The 21,039-nt window shown below is 39.2% G+C and overlaps 1 protein-coding gene across 1 annotated transcript in view; it reads left to right on the forward strand.

Annotated features, from left to right (window-relative positions):
• The window catches only part of MPP7 (MAGUK p55 scaffold protein 7), a 150,179-nt gene that overhangs the window by 37,088 nt on the left and 92,052 nt on the right, over window positions 1-21,039 (forward strand). Inside the window, exons 3-4 of the mRNA XM_050708827.1 lie at window positions 4,415-4,581; window positions 18,763-18,881. Coding sequence (XP_050564784.1) covers window positions 4,545-4,581; window positions 18,763-18,881 — 156 coding nt within the window. The 5' untranslated portion in view covers window positions 4,415-4,544. The remainder of the gene's footprint in view (window positions 1-4,414; window positions 4,582-18,762; window positions 18,882-21,039) is intronic.

Raw genomic sequence — 21,039 nt, forward strand, 5'->3', positions numbered from 1 at the left:
TCCAGTAGTCTGTTGGAGACCCTGTGATGGGGTGGGTGGAAGCTTCCTCAGTAAGGGTTAAGGGTTCAACAGATCTCATTACATCTTCCAGAAGAGTAGACCACCATTTTCTGTTCACATTTTGTCTACCAAAGCAGATTTACTTCCCCCAGTCTAGAAAACCTCCTTTGGCAATTTCCTGTGCTGACTAGGTTTTGGAGACTTGTATACATGTCTGTAGTCATTCAATTACTGGAGGCCCCACAATGAATACAAGGCCGAATGGCTGTCAAATTTCCTGTCTCCACATGAAATCTCTATCTGGTAGTTCAAATACCATTTGCAGGCATGCTGTTTTAGTTCTGGAAATCCAGGTTATAGTCTTCATAACTGTAGCATCCTTTAGAAGAACATGTTAAGTGTGTTTCTTGTATTGAACAACCTGTTTTTTTATGTTTTTTCCTTGATTCATAACATTATTAGGCTCATACTTTTTATACTTCTAACTGTTTTAAATCAACTGAAATCATCAGCCTGCCTTTTAAATGTGAAGGAAAATTGTTTATATTCATTAAAGTGCCAAAAATATTAACTTATAAAATAACCTTTCAGAAAGAAATATTATGAAGTTCATTGAGGTTTGGACGGGGAGCTGAATGTAGAACCAAGTCCTGATGCATGCCGTCTCCAGATGCATGATGCTTGCTATAAAGATAAATTTGAATCGCTTTTTGGAGTAGAAAAAGCTAAGTTGATGAAAATTAAGTGTACGTGTGACTAATGGAGTCACTCTCATTCAAAAACAACAGATGATGCTAGAAAGAAGCCACTAAAGCTAGGGTTATGCACAAGGCATAGCGCACCTTAGCGCTCGTACTGTGTCTCCCACCCTTGGGTTTGACCTTCCCACTGCTGTCCGTAGTTATGACATGGGTGGTGGGGAGCAGGATTTATCCCCTTCCCCTCTGTCCATGGGTAAGGGGCCCCTTAGTTGTGTGACAGGCAGAAGAACTGTTCCCTTGGAGAGCTGTGATTGTAGGATTTTGCCTTCTGAAAGGTGTTCCCAGGAGGCTTCCGCTGCCCTCCTGGCTATTTATAGCCGGGGCATTTGGCACCACCATACATTGTGTTACTGTAATGAACTTGGCGGGTGAAGTGTGTCTGGCTTGGTTAATGTGCTTGTATAGTGTACAAGAGTTATGTAAAGGCAAGGAAACACATTTTTACAGCCATCCAGGTTTTTTTCGCATGTCTGTAGTTCGACCGGAAAGCCCTAGAGATAGGAACGCCCTTCGCCGTTGAGGTAAATACACACACAGTGGAAACCATTAAACCATTTCCTAGCGTTTTCAGAAGCCCCTTTCCCTCTCGAGCCTGAAATCCCTCAGAAACCCGGCCCTAGGAGCCTCGACCCCGAGCTGTGTGTGACAAAGGCCGGGCCGGGCCCGCAGGCGGCGGCGGGCCGCTAGGTGTCAGGAGCGCCGCGGCGGCCGGGGAGGCGGCCCGGGGCCTGGTGGAAAGTCAGCCGCGTATCGCCGGGCTTCGCATATTTCACTGTTTCCACATGGTGGATGCCAGAAGAATCTGATACAGTGTGATATATAGAAGCAAGGTACAACTGGAATAATGAAATTTCAAAAATAAGCCCTTTTTAAAGGCTGGTTGTAACGGTCCTGTTGGGTATTGTAAATGCCTCAGGTGCACTTGATACTGCTGTTACGTTCCTGGCTTTTGGTTCTAATTTTTATGGAAAGATGGATTGAACTTCAATTTAAGAATATTCGGTAATCCCTCTCAGGACATACTGTAACAGCTGGTATTTCTGTGTTGCAGCAAATCGATTCCATACAGCAGTCAGCAATGCCTATGGCTGGGCTCCGACAAAAACTTCCAAAGCATTTTAAATAAAGCGAGCCAAAGAAAATAACATCATCACTGCAAAAATGTAGCTTAATTTGCAAGTTAGAAAAAAAAAATCCCTCTTCCATTCCAGCAAAATATTAAGCATTTTACTGGTAAGGATTTCATCAGGTCATTTATTTTTCATTAATATATATTTAGGATCTGGGGGGAATAACTTTATGCCATATATAAGTTTCTTAAATAATAAGGAACTTGATTTTTTTTAAATATCAAATGATTTACTGTGAAATAAAGAAAAATAAAGAGCACGATTGAGTTCTGAATACATGACATGTATGTAGATCATCAAGACTTTCCACATTTCACAATGATTTTTTTGAGGAATCTGAGTTTCTAATTAATCCTTATTAATGAGAATGCTGTGCATGTTTGGGTGGATTTTTTTAAGTAGACAGAGCTGCATATAAATTAAAGATGGCCCATTAGCAGGAAATCATTTTATTTTAACCGGTTTCTAACACACATGAAAACCTAAAGTGCTTCCACCCGTCCTACGGCTGTAGTTGTGTGCTCACTCTGGGGACTGTAAGTGAGCTTGCAACAGGAGTCCTCCTTTACGGTACTTGTATGTGGTACAATAAAAAGAAAACAAACAGAATTAGCGTAAAGTGAGTATGTTTGCTCTTAATTTATACAGTGTGTCCTTGGCTATGATGTCTAGATTTTTTTTTCCCCTTTTAAACGGCACCCTGGCTAGCTTTGCATATAGATGTTTTACACTTTGTCATCATAAGTTTATCTTTCACTTTGAAGTGCTCCCTTATCTCTGTTTTAAATTTAGTTTAAGCTAATAGACTTTGTATTGATTTAATGAATATTGATTTTGGGGGGACATGGATGCTTTTTGGGTGAAAGCTTTTTTCTTTAACAAAACCATTTATAACTACAAAAACAAACAAACAAAAAAACCCCAACCCACAACCGAAACCATCCCTAAAACAATTATGATAGGTACATTTTGAGTTTTATTCATTCTGTTTAATAGTAGAAGAAGCTATCTATCGCTGTAACTTCTGTTGTGCTTATCTTCTTTAAAAAATATCCAGAATCACTGGGGTTTGAAAGCTGACATGCAAAATCTTTGTTCGGGTAAAATGTTTAGGGGGAAAGGAAAAAAAAAAATTCAAAATGTTGCCAGACTATTTAAACTATAGGCTTACACACAGGGACAAGTTAACAACTAGTTTATATCTAATAATTGATTTAAAAAGGAACAAACAAAATCTTATGGATGGCCCTTAATATGTTGCAATAGTTTTTAGCAATGTGTGGATTTATTCTTTTTTTTTTTTTGTTGGAGAAAGAAACTTTTGAACAGCATACAGTGTTTACAGCACCTGTATATTACTCTTCCATGAGACTGTTGCCAAGTACAAATGTGTCCAAAATATGCACTTTTGGAGCCAAGATGACTTCAAAAGTCATTCTGATTAATATGAATGTGTTTAAACAAAACAAACAAACAAAAACAACAAAAACCAAATCAGCAACAGCAGCAGCAAAATGCTCTCTTTTTTGTTTAATTTCTTATGCTAAGGCAGAACCATGCTGGTTTCTTTCTTCAAGGACACTTTGTTTTCTGAAATCTGGAGAAACTACTTTATTTTCTGTAAGCTTCTACTTCACCCTCTCCATTCCTTCTCCCTGCAAACACATCAGCCCCTGCCCTGCTATTAGTAAACATTTCCAGTCTTGTGAAAAGAGTTTGAGTTTCTTTCAGTTTTATATTTTAACATACCCGAATTTAAATATGTTCACTTACATTTGAAATTGGTTCATACTTTTGTTACATTTTCTCTGAATTTTCCTCAAGAGCTGGTTAAAACAAAAGACCCAAATTTAATGTTTGTAGGCCTATGCAATAATTAAAAACTGTATCTAAAAAAAAAAAAAGTGACTTCATGGTAATGAATTACAGGAAAAAAATCTTTATATAGTTTGCGTGAGAATGATGAGAATGGCTCCATAAATCCAGTTGCCATTTACCCTGGATAAGTGTTAGCTACAGTCCTGATTTTTATAATTTCAGTTAAAATTTAGTTTATATTTCCAGATTACAAATAAAAATCACATGTCGGATTTTAAATGTACTGAAATGGATTGAAAAGAGTTTGAGTAGAAGCATGGAATAAATTAACATGTAAGCAATTTTTTTTTCTGTGAAAAGTAGTAACAAAATTAGAGTGACTTAAATTATTCACTGTTTTTATTTAAAGAACACTTTATTTCCCAAATACCTGACATGCTAGAGTTAGAGTATAATTTACATGAGAGAAATGTGTGAAGTTATTTTTACAGTGGGATGGGATTACAGACTAGACTGAAGAAAACAAAACGTGTTTCACCTGGGGAAAAAACCTTAACAGTTCTATATAAATGCAAAGAGCTTTGTTGTTTTTGAGAGACTTAAATCAAAAGCTTATTTTGTGATAATGATTGGGTTTGGTTAGCAGCAGTAATTTACAGTTTAACAAAGTTCTTAATTGTAAAATTCTGTTTCCGTTCTTTCTAGGAGAAGCGGGGAGATTGCATAAATCTTTGTAGACAACTTGGCTGCAAGCAGTTAAACCGAAATTAACTTCTGCCTCCTGGCCGCAGAGCACTAGCCTGACGTTCCTGCGTGATACTCTGCAGACTAAATCATGCCAGCGTTATCAACTGGATCTGGAAGTGACACAGGTACGCAAGCCAAGGAGTACTGCATGTTTCCTCCAGAGCTTATTTGTTAAGTCTACAGTCTCTGTTTCAAGAAATCATCAAATAAGATAATTAATTGTGGTCTGAACAGATGCGTAAGTTAGCACTTTAAACATAACCTTTTCTTCCTGAAGTTAATGTAAGTATATGGAACGCCACAGGTTTAATAAAAATAATAAATTACTTTTTAAAAGTCCCACCATCCTCTTCTCCCTATCCCCAGCCCCCAAACAGATACTAAATATGGATCTGAAGAATTTGGATTCACCTCAGAGTGGTTCCTACAATGTTAACTTTAAAAAGGAGGAGAAAAAAAGATGATGATATCATACATGCCTTAATATTTGCAGCAGTCTAGACTATCCCCTCTGTGAGTTAGTTATCAGCGGAGTTATTTCTGAACACAGACTACTTAGTTTTGACACTTCTTTAACAAATTAGGAGAAGAAAAATACTGTCTCAAGTTCTCTTCCTTCCTTTGCCTTCCAAATCAGAGTCCAGTTCCTATCACTGAGTGCAGGCAGTTGGAGTGCAGATATGTAGCTTTCTGTAGTTTTAACCTTCTTTGTAGCAATAGTAAGCTACATTCAAAGGTTAAATCTAATCTTGCTGTTGTGTGCAATCTCTGGCAATATTTTTGTCTCTGTTTTAGGGACAAGTGAAGTTAGTATTTTTTCTCAAGGGTGTTAGGTAAATAGGTCATCCCACTGAGATTACAATTGAAAGATCATTGCTTTCCACCTCTCTGCTTGTTATTCTAGATCATATAGTTTTATGCACAAGAAGTAATAGCAAGATTTTGAAAAGGAGGAGGGAGATTTCAAGTCAGGAAACCAAAAATAATGTAAGGAACTTCATTGAATTATTACTTTAAATAGACTGCATAGTGCAGTGATCTTTTTTTTTTTCCCCTCACACCTCATGTACATGTGAAAAGATGAATTGTAAGAATTTGTTGTTGTTGTTTCTTTTACTTTTTCTCCCTTAATGATGGAGGGGCGTGTGTGTTTCTGTGTTTGAGGTATTAGCCTACCATCTTCCCAAATCCTACCTCTATCTACCTCACTTTTCTTCTCCATGGAAATACATGCTTCACTTCTGTCACAGTTGAAGCTATTGAGTATACTCAAGCTGAATTTTGGAAGATGTTGTAGTCTAATTTAGGCTGATTTTCCACTGTGGAACTTTCTTCCTTTATCACATAATCTTTTGTGTCCTTCCAAAAACTGCCTTATTTTTTTTTTTTAATATTACATGGCCAAATGCTTTCTGAAGTCTCAAGAAAATTTTAAGATGAATAGTAGGAGGATGTGTGATGACTAGTGCCTGATGCTAATAATATTGGTAGTTTTATTATTTAAAGAATGTTAGTATGTCCAGAAAGAATAGCAATGGACATATTTTCCTAATAACAAAAATTGTTTGAACAAATGAAAAAAAAACACACTGATGTTTAAATTGTGTGTCTTAGTGTCTCAAAACCCAGCCCTATTTGATGTCCTATTTACTGTCCTATTTGATGCGTGTGATACTCCAAGTACATCTTAATTAATTATGTGGGATAAAGCTCAACTGTCCTTGTCCCATGAAATCTATAGTAGTAAAGTACGGTATGCATCATTAAGATCTTGCTGCTTAAATAATACTGAGTGTTTGTCAAATCCAGTTTGTTTTCCACTGCAAGGTATAAAATTGTTTTTTTAAATAAACATTTGCATTTGGAAGGAAAAGAGAATTCTTTCTTTCCACTTTCTTACTGCTTCTCTTGAAGGGCATGATAGGTATTAATGTGTTTTTTTTTGTGTGTTTTGTTTTGTTTTTTTTAATGACTACATCAAACTGTGCTCTCTGTCCTGGTTATAGGACAGATGTTTTCTAATCTGCAGCATGATCCACCTCAGAGCCCTGTTTTTCTGGTATAACTCTCACACTTAGACTAAAAAAAAAAAACAACAAAAAAGATACACTAAAAAATGGATTTTCTTATTTTTGCTGCTCCCTGTTCAAAGGTGGGTAGATCCCCTTTCCTCTTGCTCTTTCATCCTCACTGCATAAACTGGTGGTGTGTGTGTGTGTTCATAGAATCATTAAGGTTGGAAAAGACCTCCAAGATCATCTGGCCCAACCATCCCCCTACTACCAACATCACCAACTAAAGCATGTCCCTAAGCACCACAGCCAACCTCTCCTTGAACACTGCTAGGAACGGTGACTCCACCACCTCTCAGGGCAACCCATTCCAGTGCCTGACTGCTCTTTCTGAGAAGAAATGTCTCCTAATTTCCAACCTAAACCTCCCCTGGCGCACCTTGAGGCCATTCTCTCTAGTCCTATCACCAGTTACCTGTGAGAAGAGGCCGACCCCCAGTCCCCCACACCTTCCTTTCAGGCAGTTACAGAGAGCAATAAGGTCTCCCCCGAGTCTTCTCTTCCCCAGACTAAACAACCCCAGCGCCCTCAGCCGCTCCTCACAGGACTTGTGTCCCAGGCCCTTCAGCAGCTTCGTAGCCCTTCTCTGGACATGCTCCAGGGCCTCGATGTCCTTCTTGCAGCGAGGGGCCCAAAGCTGAACACAGCACTCGAGGTGAGGCCTCACCAGAGCAGAGTACAGGGGGACGACCACCTCCCCGGTCCTGCTGGCTGCACTATTCCTGACACAGGCCAGGAAGCCGTTGGCCTTCTTGGCCACCTGGGCACACTGCCGGCTCACGTTCAGGCGAGCATCGACCAACACCCCCAGATCCCTTTCCTCTGCACAGCTTTCCAGCCACTCTGCCCCAAGCCTGTAGCGCTGCATGGGGTTGTTGTGACCAGAGTGCAGGACCCAGCACTTAGCCATGTTGAACCTCATCCCATTGGCCTCTGCCCATTGACCCATCCTGTCCAGGTCCCTCTTCAGGGCCTCCCTACCCCTCCGGCAGATCGACACTTCCCCACAGCTTGGTGTCATCTGCAAACTTACTGAGGGTGCACTCAATTCCCTCATCCAAGTCATCAATAAGGATATTAAAGAGGATGGGCCCTAACACTGACCCCTGGGGAACAAGTGTTGTTGCCTGCAATGTGCTGGAACTGCTCTGATCCAGGAGAGGAGTCGGTGTGGAGTGCTGTGGAGTTAGTTAGTTGATGGGGACCTAACAAAAACGTGCAGTTAGTGTGGGGAAGGTAACTTCCTTTAGTCTGTTTGCTGAGACTCTGTCTTATTAACACATTCAAACAAAACCCCAATGTAGCTTATTTCTGTATCTGTTCCACCCTGGTGAAGTAGAAGTAAACCTGGATTTGAAAACAAGTGATTGTTCACTGGGAACTAATTGATAGAAATGCGTCATCTGTGAATGTCAGAAAATTCTTATAAAATGTTAAAATGGAAAACATTCTTATCAATTACAGGTTTGTGTTTGCACCCACATTTCTACATACACACGTGCACACATTAAATAGTTTTACTTGTTGACAACAGGCAGGTGATCTTCTTAAGGCTTATTGTCCCATCGGCATTGGGTCAAAATTATCTGAAAGCAACCATCTTGATTGAAGGGCTGAGCTCCTGCGTGAGGCTGCATCTGAAGCTTGGTGTATTTCCATGTTCCACAGGTTTGAACTCAGCGTGCAAACCCATCACGTAGAGTTCAAAGACTGAGAATGAAGATTTGCACTTTTGCAGGTGAAGCAAGTCTGTGAGATCTAGCGTTCACTTATCTGTTTAAGAAGATTTGTTCGCTCTCCTGGCTTCACAGTAGTTGATGGCAGCTTCCTTGCTGACTTTGGTGGAGCCTAGATGACATCATTGTGCTTTGTGAGGTGGTGTTTTAGTGTGAAAAACATAGTAAAGTTGTTACAGATTTCTTTCTTCACAGCCCTTTAGTGAGCTTGCTCAGCTGATGGGTTTCAAAATGCTTTTTCTGTTTGTCCTTAAAAACTAGCGCAAGAATGTGCAAAGCAGACTCTGTGTTAGTGATTCATGTGTTGTCAGCAGGAATATCACATGGAGTGGCCAAGTTTGGTCCCCAGTAAAACTGTGTGAGATTGCTTAAATATAATGAAAGTCAGAAACAGTTCTTGAATTTGAATATTTTAAGTTATAGACGGTAAAAATGTGCAAGGCTTACATTAGCTCCTTCTTGAGGACATATTAGCCGCTGATGCTGTGCCAGATAGTGTTATTTTTCCCCCAGTATTATAGGCATATAAAACTGAATACACACTAGTTTCTAAATGGGAAAAAATCACGTTTGTTGCTAACCGAAGTGTAAGTTCCCATGGCTTTAATAGACTCCTGGTTTTGGTGTTTTCTCTTTTGTAATTACACAAAATAAAGCTATGAAGCTTGTTTGAAACGTTGGGTATTTCTCTGTGATTCTCCAATAATTATCTACACTGCTGAAGCTGCATGCCATTGATGTGGATGTAGTTAATAACGGTACAAATTCTTTGCTAGACCGTTATGGTGATTCGATAGCTCCACAGTGCGTATCGGGTGTGTGCCAGTGACGAGGGAGAGCAATGCAAAGTTCAAAGATGATTTTTGCAGTCACCTGGACGTTGAAAGACACTATCCTTGCTTTTACTGTTTTGGTATGGATGTGTTCCCTATATTTACTACTAACACACTTTAATGAGCTTGCCAGCTTTAGCATAATCTTAACTAAGTGGTTGATAACAAAACGGATAAAGAGGTGGAGAGAAGAAAGAAAAGTACCGACAAGCAGAGAAAGCTGAGGAGTTGACTGAGCCGAGAGCGGGACATGAGAAATGTTTGTCGGGGCTGAAGGGCAAATGAAGCTGAGGTGGCTGCAGATTTTAGCCTTTTCTACCAGTTGCTAGCAGGAGGAGGGAGCTACAAACCAGGGAGTTCTATTTTTACAGACTGCTTAAAAAATGCAATAAAATGGTGGCCCAAGATCTGGGGGTTTGTTGTTACGAGATGAAGAGAAAGGGAACTGAGGAGAAGGATGAAGGAAAGACCTGGGAGTAGCTGTTCCGCCAGAGGCTGCCAGCAAAACGCTTGCGGGGCGGCAGAGACCAGGTCCAAGCTGCCTCTGCTTCGGCGCCGACGTGCGACGGGCCCAGCGGCCGGGTGAAAGCCCAGCACGCACGGAGCAGAGCCTCGACGTGCCCGCTGCGCACCGCAGAGCCCGGCTTGCACGGCAGTGTGCCGTGGCGCGCGTAGTGCCCGAGCCCTTGGCTGCACTGCGATCGCACGGCTGCTTGAATTGCTCCCCGCCTTGAAACGCACAGATGCGGCTAGATTTCATGACAGCCAGGACGTTAGCTGAGGCAAAACTTGCACCGAGTTACTAAATAGAGCCAATATTTTACCGTGCTTTCTTGAATTCTCCCCATCTCCAGCTGCCAGAGGCATTAAATGGCTTGTAGGCTAGCATTAACGTGAAAGATGTGGGAAAGTATGAGGTGTATGGCTAGCTTTAATTGCTATCAGATTTAATTTTTAAAAATATAACTTTCTGGTATTGGGGAAAAAAGAGTATTTTGGTATCAACACATTTACGGTGAGTGTTGGAAAATTTGTTCAAAGGAGAATGAAATTTCTCTAAACTCTTCTGTTTTGGTGTAATGCTTTATGTTATGCTAGACTGATTCACCCGTGTGGAATCAGAAAATGCGTGCAGTTATATTTACTGGTGGTAAACTCCTTGAAACTGTTACAGTTCTTGGACACAAATTTAACTTCAAATGGTCTGGCAGCAGGAATGTAACTTTTTTTTTCTCTCTTTTTTTTTTTTTTTTGGTGAGCAATGTGTAGTTTTGCGGTAAATTTGAAAGTATGTCAGTCTTTATTGTTTCTAACCAAAGTCTTAAATGTATAGCTACTTTCGTTGGAGGAGAAGCTGTAATTACAGCGAGGGTTGACAATTCCCACTTCTGCCAAACGTCCTTTGACAAGAGCAGACTGCGATGCTGTAACGCACAAGTGTAACTCTGCCAGAATCCAGCTCGGCTAGCGGAGCAGATTGTGTGCATTTACTGTCAGATGAAAGGTTCTGTGGCTTCTCAGCCCAACGTGGGGTCAAGTATTGCCTGTTTTAATAAAAGCTAAAGCTGTTAATCTGAAGGAAATTTAGTACTGCTTTGAGGTAGTGAGAAGCTTCCCTGCTAGCAGTTGATAGTTGCTTGTTGTGGAACATGGGTTCAAGTTCGATTTTGCTTTTACGGTAACACATTGGTTAAAAACAAGCAAAAAAACAGACAAAAAAGCAAAAGCACACCTCAGTGCAGTGTGTATTTTAGGGGATGAAATACGAAATTTTGCCACTCCTAGTTTCCTTTTTTAGACTTCTCTTTGAGACTGCAGAGATGTACTTGACTCTTCTTTATATACCTATATAATTGTGTAGACTTGTAGATCAATATTTGTATGCCTGTGTGTGCTTATATGACTGAGGGGATGGTATAACTTCTTTTGACCATTAAACTTTAAACTCAGTCATACAGTGAGACACAATAGTGCAAGGATAGACTTACATTAAAGCATGTTTTTGGACATCAGTGCTGTCATCTCTATCACATAGATTGTAGGGTGTTGTCGTCCATTCCTAAGACACAGAATGGAAGGCCGAGCTACATGGTAGTCAAATGGTCCTTCCAGTGTTTTTAGGCACAACTGAGTTAAAAATAGTCTCAGCTTCTGTTGTCAGAAGTCTTCATCCAGTCTCTTAATGAGATATTGCAGCCTCCTGTTGCAGATGAAAAACGCCACATTTAGGCTTCCTTGCCACTCCTCCCTGCACCAGGTCTGTTAACCTTGCAAGCTGTGACTGAAGAGTTAAACATGCCGAGCATGCCCGGTGATTCTTTTTCTGACATCCTAGTGCTGGAATGAGTTCTTTCCTGACTGCCTGCCAGATACTTGCTATTGCCTCCTCTAGTGTTGATGAAGATCTAGATATAAATACTTCAGACTCCCCAGGCTGACGTCTGTACAAAGGACCAGTCAGTTAGTCAAGGTTATTCAAGGTGTCGTAGTATGCAGGCTTCTTTGGAGGAGCCAAGGGTTTTTGCAAACATGCACGTCAGATCTTTGTACGAGCTCGCCACAAGCTGCTCATTAATTTGGTTTGATAGGTCACTTTAACACAACTTTATATTTGTATTATTCCTGCAAATAATAGAGCTTCTTAATGCTCGTGAAAGTATTTTTATGAATTTTCAAAGTATCTTTGTTGATGGAGTGCCTCGTAAGGATATTTTGAGGGGTTTCAGTTTTGAACCAGGTTTGATGAGCTGTACAAGCAAGAACTCGGTCTCGCACTGTACAAATGCGAGTAGGGATCAACTGCTTAACTCGAATCAGAGCGCGCCGGTATGCGGTATGCTAAATCTGAAATACACATGTTGAGACAAATCCTAAAAGACCAATAACTGTTTCAAACAACTGCGGATTCTGTAGCTTCTGTAGCCAAGTTCCAAAACTAAAGACTTTTCCATTTTGAAGGAAATAATATTTTTAAAAGTGATGGGTTTAAACGATTGCTTACTTTCAGCGTTTTCTGTCATAATGTTGCTTTAAGGCGGGTTAACAAATTGCTCTAGCTTGGAGGAATAAAAATTGGGTACAATTGTTAAGTCAGAATACTGTACTGCCCTTACTGAACGTGTAATCTTGTTCTCTGAGGGTATGTGTTACAAAATTCTTGCTTTCATTAGGATAAAAAAATAGAACATTGACATTTTAATTAGTGCCACCTGTAACGATTTTAGCACTTTGCTTCTTTGTGAATTAGTAAAGAAAACAAAATAGATAGTTTTTCGGGGTGCTGATGACCTGCATGTTATAGTTATCTGGTTACTCAGTATTTCCTATCTTCTGGAAATTAGATTAAATGTTTTTATAGAACACTAAATTGCAAAATTTAAAAAAAAATGTACATGATAGAATCATATTGAACAATTTTTCTTAAAGAACCAGTGATAAAGTCTTCTTGCAGTGTCAGGAAGCCTATACACTCAGGGGAATTAGGAACATACAAAAGAACTATTTGTAGCACATCAGACTGAGCACCCAGTGGTCATCGTACAGCTGGAGTCTGATAGGGCAGTGGAGTATGTCTGTCCTAATCCATATCTGCACAGAATGTTTTTATGTGAACGTGTGCATGGAGACTGATCTCAAACCCGAGAGTGAAACAACTTTCAATATTCGGTGGTAGTGACTTTGATTTTACTCTGCAGCAGCAGTGATGTCAGAACAAGGGTTTCTGTTGCAGGGCTGTTTGCTTTGTGTAAGGAGAGTGTTGTCTGATCCTTTATTGAACTGTAAAGTACAGTTCAAATGTGAAAAAATATCAGCTTCTTATAAAAGGCAGCAAATGGTGCTGATTATTTTACCTTTGACAAAGTGGAAAATTTAAAGGTTGGTGTGTCCCGTTTTATTAATACAATAAAATTTTACAGTGTTGTTCTGGGCTTAGATATATGTTCTTTAGTGTTTATTACCCCTCAGTTACAGTAAAAATTTTTGATTTGAAGTCTGGCATCATTGTCCAGAATGCTAATTTGGGAAATTAATTAACATACGAAAGCAAACACACATCCATTTGTCTCTGTTTTTTTTCCCTATGCTAACCAAAACAAAGTTGGTGTTTTCTTGTAATATGCAGAGAGTGATGGAACGCAGAGACCATATTTTTTATCATTTAGCGCTAGTTTATAGCTTCCACAGACTTGTCCTAATAATGAAGCTATGAAGGATATGACAAGAATGGTGATATTAAATTTCTCTAGACTAACAGTAAATTTTTCCATTCTGATGTCAAGAATGTAGAGCATCTGGAATCCGCAGTGTGAGTGGTTCAGTCCGGGAACACTTTCATCAATTGCTTAGCCATTTATTCTCCTCCTAGGAACAAGCAGTCTGCTATAGAATATAACACTCTGAAGGAAGCAATTTTCTAGAACTGGAAAAATTCTTTATGTCCTGTTGTTTCTGATTTAAAAGCTTTCCATTTCTTCTCAGTCTTAAATCTTATTGCATGTGCAAAGTTAGGTTAAACGTTTTTAAATTGGGATTGTCATTATTATACACTCTGTTCCTCGGATCTAATAAAACTAAATTGTATTAATTAAGCTTAGGAAAAACTGAAGATACCCTGAAGACGGGAGCTGCTTAACTGTGTTAATAGAAAAAAAGTGTGAAATCTATCGATTACCTTTTTAAGCTGGGACAATGCTGTGTTTTCAAGCATACTTGGATTTTTCCCTTGAAATTGTTTCTTTAGTCCAGGCTGGCAGAACGCTACAAGCCTTATTTTGCAACCATTTTGGGTTACTCTGTGACTGCAACAAGTCTAAAATCTTCAGAGTGGTTTCTCTATCCATGAAAAGCTGTTGTAAATTTTAGTTTTAGGATTCGTATGTGTATTAGGTTATTGACATGAATATAGTTAGTAGGGATTATTTCTGTAAGCAAGGTTATCTAGTCATTGCTTTTAATTGCCTGTGTTTTTTTTTTCTTGGATGAAGTAAACTTCATGGAAAGTGTATCGTATGTCTGGTGTTAATTTATTATATTTCTTTATTCTTGATGGAGCTAGTTGGGTTTCATAGGCTATCTAAGCACCTTCCAACATTCCCCAACCCCTTCCACTCTCACAAGGGTTTTATGTTATTACTGTGTGCAGTGCTTGCCCCTTTCAGTAGTGTTGCCATGCCACAGGTTTTACGTAGTTCACATCTTAGTTCATCTTAGGCACTGTATCTAATTTATATAACACGAATATAAATATCAGCATACTGGTATCTAAAACTGGGAGTTCCCTTATTTATCTGGAGTTGGACTCTTTTTACTGCCACTGGCTTAGGTGTCCGTGTTTCATCTAGAAAGGGCCCTGTTTCCTCCTCTGATTCAATGATTTGGGAAAGTCCAGGGGTGATTACATTGTGATGTGAGATTTTTTTCCTCCAAGTTGTAGGACTGACTGGACTTGCTTCCTTTTTTATAGTTGCAAAATAGTCTTTCATCTCCATGCTTAAACTCATTGTTAATTTTTGTAATGTATGCTCAGGTCATTTGAGACCTCCGAATAAATGTTCTGCTTTTAAAAATAGAAGTAAATGAGTTTTTCTTGTGTAAGTCATGTTTACTTTACTGAATTTTGACACCTGAAGTATTTTGATACTAGAAAATCCCAGTGGACATGTGATTCCTTTTAAATATAAAACTTGCTTAAATTTAGCCAAACTAGACTAAAAAAAAATTACAAGGACCTGAGTAGAATAGCAACATTGTATAAAAAAGCTTTTATTTTTTTTTATTTTTTTCAAGGCTCTTTACAGTGTTGCCAACATCAGGCATTCAGAAAACCCATGATTTTTTTCAGCTTTTTGTGATTTTTGTTTTTTAAAACAGCTTCTAGAGCCTTTTAAAAACTTTGTGTGTGTGTGTGTTAGTTTAAATTGTAGGCATCTTTCCAAAAATGTGTGCAAAATACTTTTTTTACTAGGAGGTCCCTGCTTTTTGGATGACTTGGAGGTGTGAGAAGAAAGCATCGCGCTGAGACTGATAGCCCAGCTGAGGGCTGGCAGCCACGCGCCTAGGACAGCAGCGTTTAGCTCTCGGTTGTGGAGCTGTGTCTCATCCCATGGCTACTGCAAGGAAAATGCATTTTTAATTCCCATAGCGGCCCGTCTCAGTACACGGGATATGCCTGTGACAATGAAGTTCAGTGCAGCAGCATTTCAATATTTCTAATTTCTACTGAAAGGATTTAAAAACATAATAGTAATAATAATCTGCTTTCAACAGCCTGACTGCAGTAAAACCAGTGAGGTACTTACACTGATTGCAGTGGCCTCTGGCTCTGGCCTCCAGAAGCACCTGAGATGCTATTTAGTAGCTTTAGGGATCGGTTTGAGGATGTGTTAAGGCAAAGTCTCCAGTATTAAATTTGGATTGCTTACCTTGCTGCATGGAAGCAACTCCACGTAGTGACAGCTGCAGGGCAGCAGAGACTTGATCTTCTACTGTTCAGGTGTCAGAAAGGTGGATGTGACAAGTCAGTGGTCATTTCAACGAGGCCGATATGTCTGTAGTCATCTGAAGGCATTACCAATTTATGGCAGTGTGGCAAATTTTCTGGTCCCTGTCCTTACCACAAAAGCACTTGCTTTTAAATCCCATTTGCTAGCAGTGCACCAGCCACACTTGTCACTATTTCTTTCCACTGCAGTACATCAGAACAATGCGTTTTGTCTGGCTGAGATACAAATAAAATGCCATGTTTTAGCTCTTAAGGAGTTGGTGCAAGGGGCAGAAGAACAATACACAGTTTTTCTTTATGTATAAAGACCTTAATGCCCATCTGAGAAATTTTGATTCCATGGCACTGGGCACAGCAGAAGGAACAAGAAAAAAATACACTTACGTGAAGCTAAGCCTTCACATGTACCAGCACCTTTTGCTGCTGTCATGTTGTGTTTAAAAAGAGGGTAGAGCTGAGCTGGATGTTGGAATTTCACTATTTTAAATTTGGTCTTTACCATCTGCTCTCTCCAGCTAAAAACCTCAGGTCCTCTTCCTGCTGAAGTTTTGTTTGGCTATTTTATTTTATTTTATTTTATTTTATTTTATTTTATTTTAATTTTATTTCTGGCTACATAATGCTTGGTTTCAAGAGGAGTCTAAAGAGCAGGCGAGCGGTGTTCCCTGGCACGCTGCGTGGCTGGGGCTCTTCTGCTGCGGAGAAGAGCTGGATCCTGATTTTCTTCACCTTCAGGGTGAAAGCTACAAACATTGGACTGCAGAGGTAAAGCAGGGCAGCATTTGAAACATAACCATAGTATTGGAAAAAATGCACCTGCCTAATTTTCTCCATTGCTCCAGAAGAGCTGCATAAATGGGGTACATTTCCGTGGAAGCTAGCAGTAGGGCTGGTGAGACAAAGCCACCCACTTCCCCAGAAGGGGCATTCAGGGCTCTATGAGTAAATGAAGCCCACAGCAACTTTTGAGCTGGGTGTGGAAGCCGTAAGGTATGTAAGCACCTGCCAGATTACTCTGTCCTGGATTGCAGGCAGTTCTGTGCATAAAACCATGTCTCTTTACAAGCAGATACAGTCTCACTTTGTATCACTACTGTAAGAGTTAGTCCATCAGGAACCTTTTATTTTCACCAGGGAATTAATTATCAAAGGTTCAAGGGGCAATATTTACCAGCATAGAATATTTTGACAGTAGATGATATGTGAAATTTAAGCCCTTAATTTGTTGTGCATCTCTAATGTGGACGGAACGGCTGAAGTTAGTATCTTCTTTCCTCTGAATGGCACATGTGAATTGTTCCTGAAGTTAGGCCACAGTGTAAGCTTACCTTGAATTTTTTATTCAATTTTTTAATAACCTTCAGGTTATTCAGAGGTGAATTCATTTGCATTAACAAAAGTGGCCATGTGCAGAAATGAAAGCTGAGTGTAAAGAAATTTTAATTACCTAAATGAATTTCTTAAGGACAAAGTAAATTGAAGTAAATTTTGCAGTTTTAATATTTGTTCTTCCTACGCACTTATTTCCTCACCTGAAGTTCTGTTGATGTCATTTTTCAGCTACTGTGATATCCAGGGAAACTCTGAATTTGTTTTTATTTTTTCTTTTTAAACAAAGTGCTGAAATTCTAATAATCCAGAAAGCAAGAGCCAAGAGACCCATTCAGACTTCTGTTCCTCGGGTGTTTGTTCAGTCATTGGTGGAGTCTTGGTAGGCAAGACTTGGGTTTCTTTTTCTATCCATGCAAAATTGTAGTGGCTTGAGTTATATCCTCTTTTTACAGTATTTCTGAAGGATAAACAAGAGCAGATTTAAATAAAAGCAAGATTCTAAGAAAATGAATGTCAACCACCAAAACACTTGGACCACAAAAAGAATGTATCTGGAAGGAACGTTTTTTTTCCAGAATATTTTACTGAAAGGCAGTAAAAAGACAAAAATGTTAAATAATCAGATCCCGAAGGTGCTGTATGTAATTTTGAAAGGGGATATGTGGTGCCTGGAAAGGCTGTGAAATTATGTTTACTGGTAAATATTTGAGATCGAGTTTTAGGGAGATAATAGGCATAATAATGATAGGCAACCTATAACTCACAATAACGTTCTTTGCTAGTAGAATATCTTGTAAATCCGTCCTTGTGACGAACAGCAGCACTTACTCAGACTAAAAATAATAGCAGGACCATGTATCTTGGATCCCGGGAGACTATTGGTGTTTTTGTAGACAGCAGACAGGAGAAAAAGGCATTTTGTCCTTTTTACCCCAAGTAATCCCACTGGAAAATTAAACATGTGCTATGAATTGATATCAGCTCATGCCAGGTTACCTCCCTAAAGAGGACTGCTGCAAACACTGTTGCTACATTTCTTGGACAGCAGCTTGATGGCCTGTGTGCATGATGGATATTTTCTGCTGCATGCTACTGTGGAACACTGCGCTACTGTCTGCCCCTCGGAGCCCGCTGGTGAGGTGTGCCACAAATAACTGGGAGCAGCAATTGCTTTAACCCTGCGCAGAGCCTTGGATACCTGCAAATTAAAACTGTTACTGAAACATCGCTCTGTGGGGATGCCTCTGGGAAAGCTGTGTTGGGTTTGTTTTTTAAGGTGTAGTGCTGCAAAACAAAGCGGTTCCTTTTGTCTTGCTATAGGTTCCTACTGAACACGGGATAAAAAAAATATTAAGCAATATATTAGCAAGAAATATTTAGAGAAACCACGAACCCTTTTTTAATGGACCACCCTATCCAGTTTCTGTTCTTTTAAGGAAGTTTTTCCTATTCATGACTCATTTCACTCTTTGGCTAACATCAAGGGAAATGGAATAACGATTAAGCAAAGGAATGTATGTTTTTTTCTCGTTTTGTCTTTTTTTTAAAAAAAAAAACCTTTACGAATTTTCTGTGTAACCTTGTGTAAATACATACGGATATAGAAGCTTGACAACTGTGACAAGGTAAAAAGTACACTGCTAATGCTTGCTTCTTAGTAATTTTTAAAAAATGTTCCTTTTGGTTCTACAAGTTAATGTTATGTTGGGTACTCCAGACTCCGTATTCAGTTAAAATGACATGCTCCAGGCAGCCAATTACACAGAACTGTTAAGTGAAATTAATGAGATCACCCCTAGATTACACTCTGTGTTTTATTTTCATTTTATAGGTCTGTATGAGCTGCTGGCTGCATTGCCAGCCCAGCTGCAGCCACATGTGGACAGCCAGGAAGACCTGACCTTCCTCTGGGATATGTTTGGTGAAAAAAGCCTTCATTCATTGGTGAAGGTAAACCACATTTAAGTCAGTTTCTCTTTGAGAAGAGCATATGGAAAAATGTTTTGAGCGCCATCTAGTAAACCAGTGATCAAACTTGCTCAGTGAAAACAAAACAGCCTTGTTTTAACTCTGTTTCTGTCAGGGGTGGAAGTTGTTAAATAAGATTCTACCAAAAATACATAGATGATTTCATTTAAGAGTGATGTTTTGGCAGTATAATGCTAATGCAGCAAACATATGTTGTTTGCCCTTGTTTAGAAAAAGAGAGTACGAAATAGTAGCAGGAAATCTGAGCCTTCTTTATGGTCAACATTCAAGACCTGGAGTTTAGCTTAAATAAATAAATGTTCACAGCAAAAATTAGAAGGAATATATTTTCTGAGGTCAAGTATGGCAACAGTTCAGTAGCCACATTAATTTAAAATAATTTCCTTTAACAAAGTCAACTGAAATTCTAGTAAGCTGTTTCTTTTATTGGCTTGCCTCCATTTAAAATTGTTTTGCACATAAATATGTTGGACTAAAATACGACCTAAAATAAGTTTGGAAGAATACTTGAGTAAAGTGTCCTGCTATGAAAGTGATCAGCAATAAAAAATCAAAGCATGCCACGGGAGTGTGCAGAGCAACCCCAATAATGTTAAAATAGCTTGAAGAAGAAAAACGGGACCAATCAGCTGGTTAGAAATGTTCCACTCCTACAACATGGTAAGCGTGGCTCAAGTCTCTAGTACGGAGCTAATTCGAGCTGTAAGGAAATTCTGAGGTCTCAAGTGAGTCAGTAGGTGGTGGTAACCCATACCATGAATATATCCAGATTGCACATAATTGAGCAGAGTTTGTTACAGTTGTCAGTCATTGCGTGAGAGGAGGCTTAAAACTGAAGCAACCGAGATTATTTTATGTAGATTTTAAAAGTCACCTTTTTCCCTTTCTTTCAGCTATCTTGTTCCAGGAAAAGAAATTATAATGTTGTACTTGGGCAAAGTTTTCAAATTACCTGCAAAATTACATATGAAAATAAACACAAGTACTGTCTGGTAGTAGATACACAAAAGCAACAAGCAGCAGAACAGTGCTTTTCAATACTCGTTTGCCTAAAGAATTTCATCAAAGTTTCTGAAGCACAGCGATTCCTACACTTCTTACCGTTTTGATTCAGCTGTCTGTTCAGCTTGCTAAGATCACCACTGAAAGGGGAGCACTGGTTATGTTTCAAATATAGGCTGACGGTCGTGTGAATCTAAATTAAATGTTAGGTCAGTAGCTAAGTTAGTTTTCTTTCTGGATTGGGAATTAAAGAAGGCTGGCTGAAAACGAGTGTGGATCTGTGAAACATTAAAATTTCAACATTTGCTCTTAATTTTGTATTGAGGCAAAACCAAAACCTTTTAACTCATTCACTTGCTCCCTTTTGCCTGTCCCCAAAAGAAAACAAAGTTAACATGACTGTAGATATTACACTCATCTGCAGTGTACTCGCAGCTCGGAAAAGTTGGGCTCTCCTACTGGCTATCCTAGTTGCATGCCCTAATACCATGTTGTTTGTTACTGCTGTGTAGGTTGGCCTTACTGGATGAGAATTGAATGAGAAAGGTTTCTTGATGCAGTTGGAAAGTTTTGGGGGTCAGTAAGTGGACATTTCCTTGCAGTTACAACAAGAAGTCATTGAAGTATTCCAGCCATCTTTTTTATCTTGTAAGTTTTAGGGCCAAGAATGAAATATATATTTAACTCTGAACCTGTGAACAGTTATATTAAAGTCCTATTAGGACTCACGTTGTCTTCGAATAGATTTAATTCTTGAAAATGCATCTTTAGTGTTCACTAGTAGCACTTATTGTTTAATGCACTGTACTAATTTCACTCAAAAGACAGAGATTTTTAATTACAAGAACTGAGACTGTTACCAACATCTAGTCTGACTCAGTGTATGGCATAGGCTGTAGGACCTCACCTTTTGATTTCTGTGTTGTTCAGCTACAGAAAATCGGGCATGAAGGGCTTTTAAAAGGTTATCTAGTTCATACTCCTGCCCTTTGGCTGTATCTGAAACTTATAGTATTTGTTTGACCTTTAACACATTTTAGAAGGATTATCCAGTGTGTTATCAAGTTTCAGAGAAGGCAGTGCATGGCTTTTTTGGAATGAAATTGTAAGAGCAAAA

This window comes from Cygnus atratus, chromosome 2 (genome assembly GCF_013377495.2).
Source record: "Cygnus atratus isolate AKBS03 ecotype Queensland, Australia chromosome 2, CAtr_DNAZoo_HiC_assembly, whole genome shotgun sequence".
Lineage (NCBI taxonomy): Eukaryota > Metazoa > Chordata > Aves > Anseriformes > Anatidae > Cygnus > Cygnus atratus.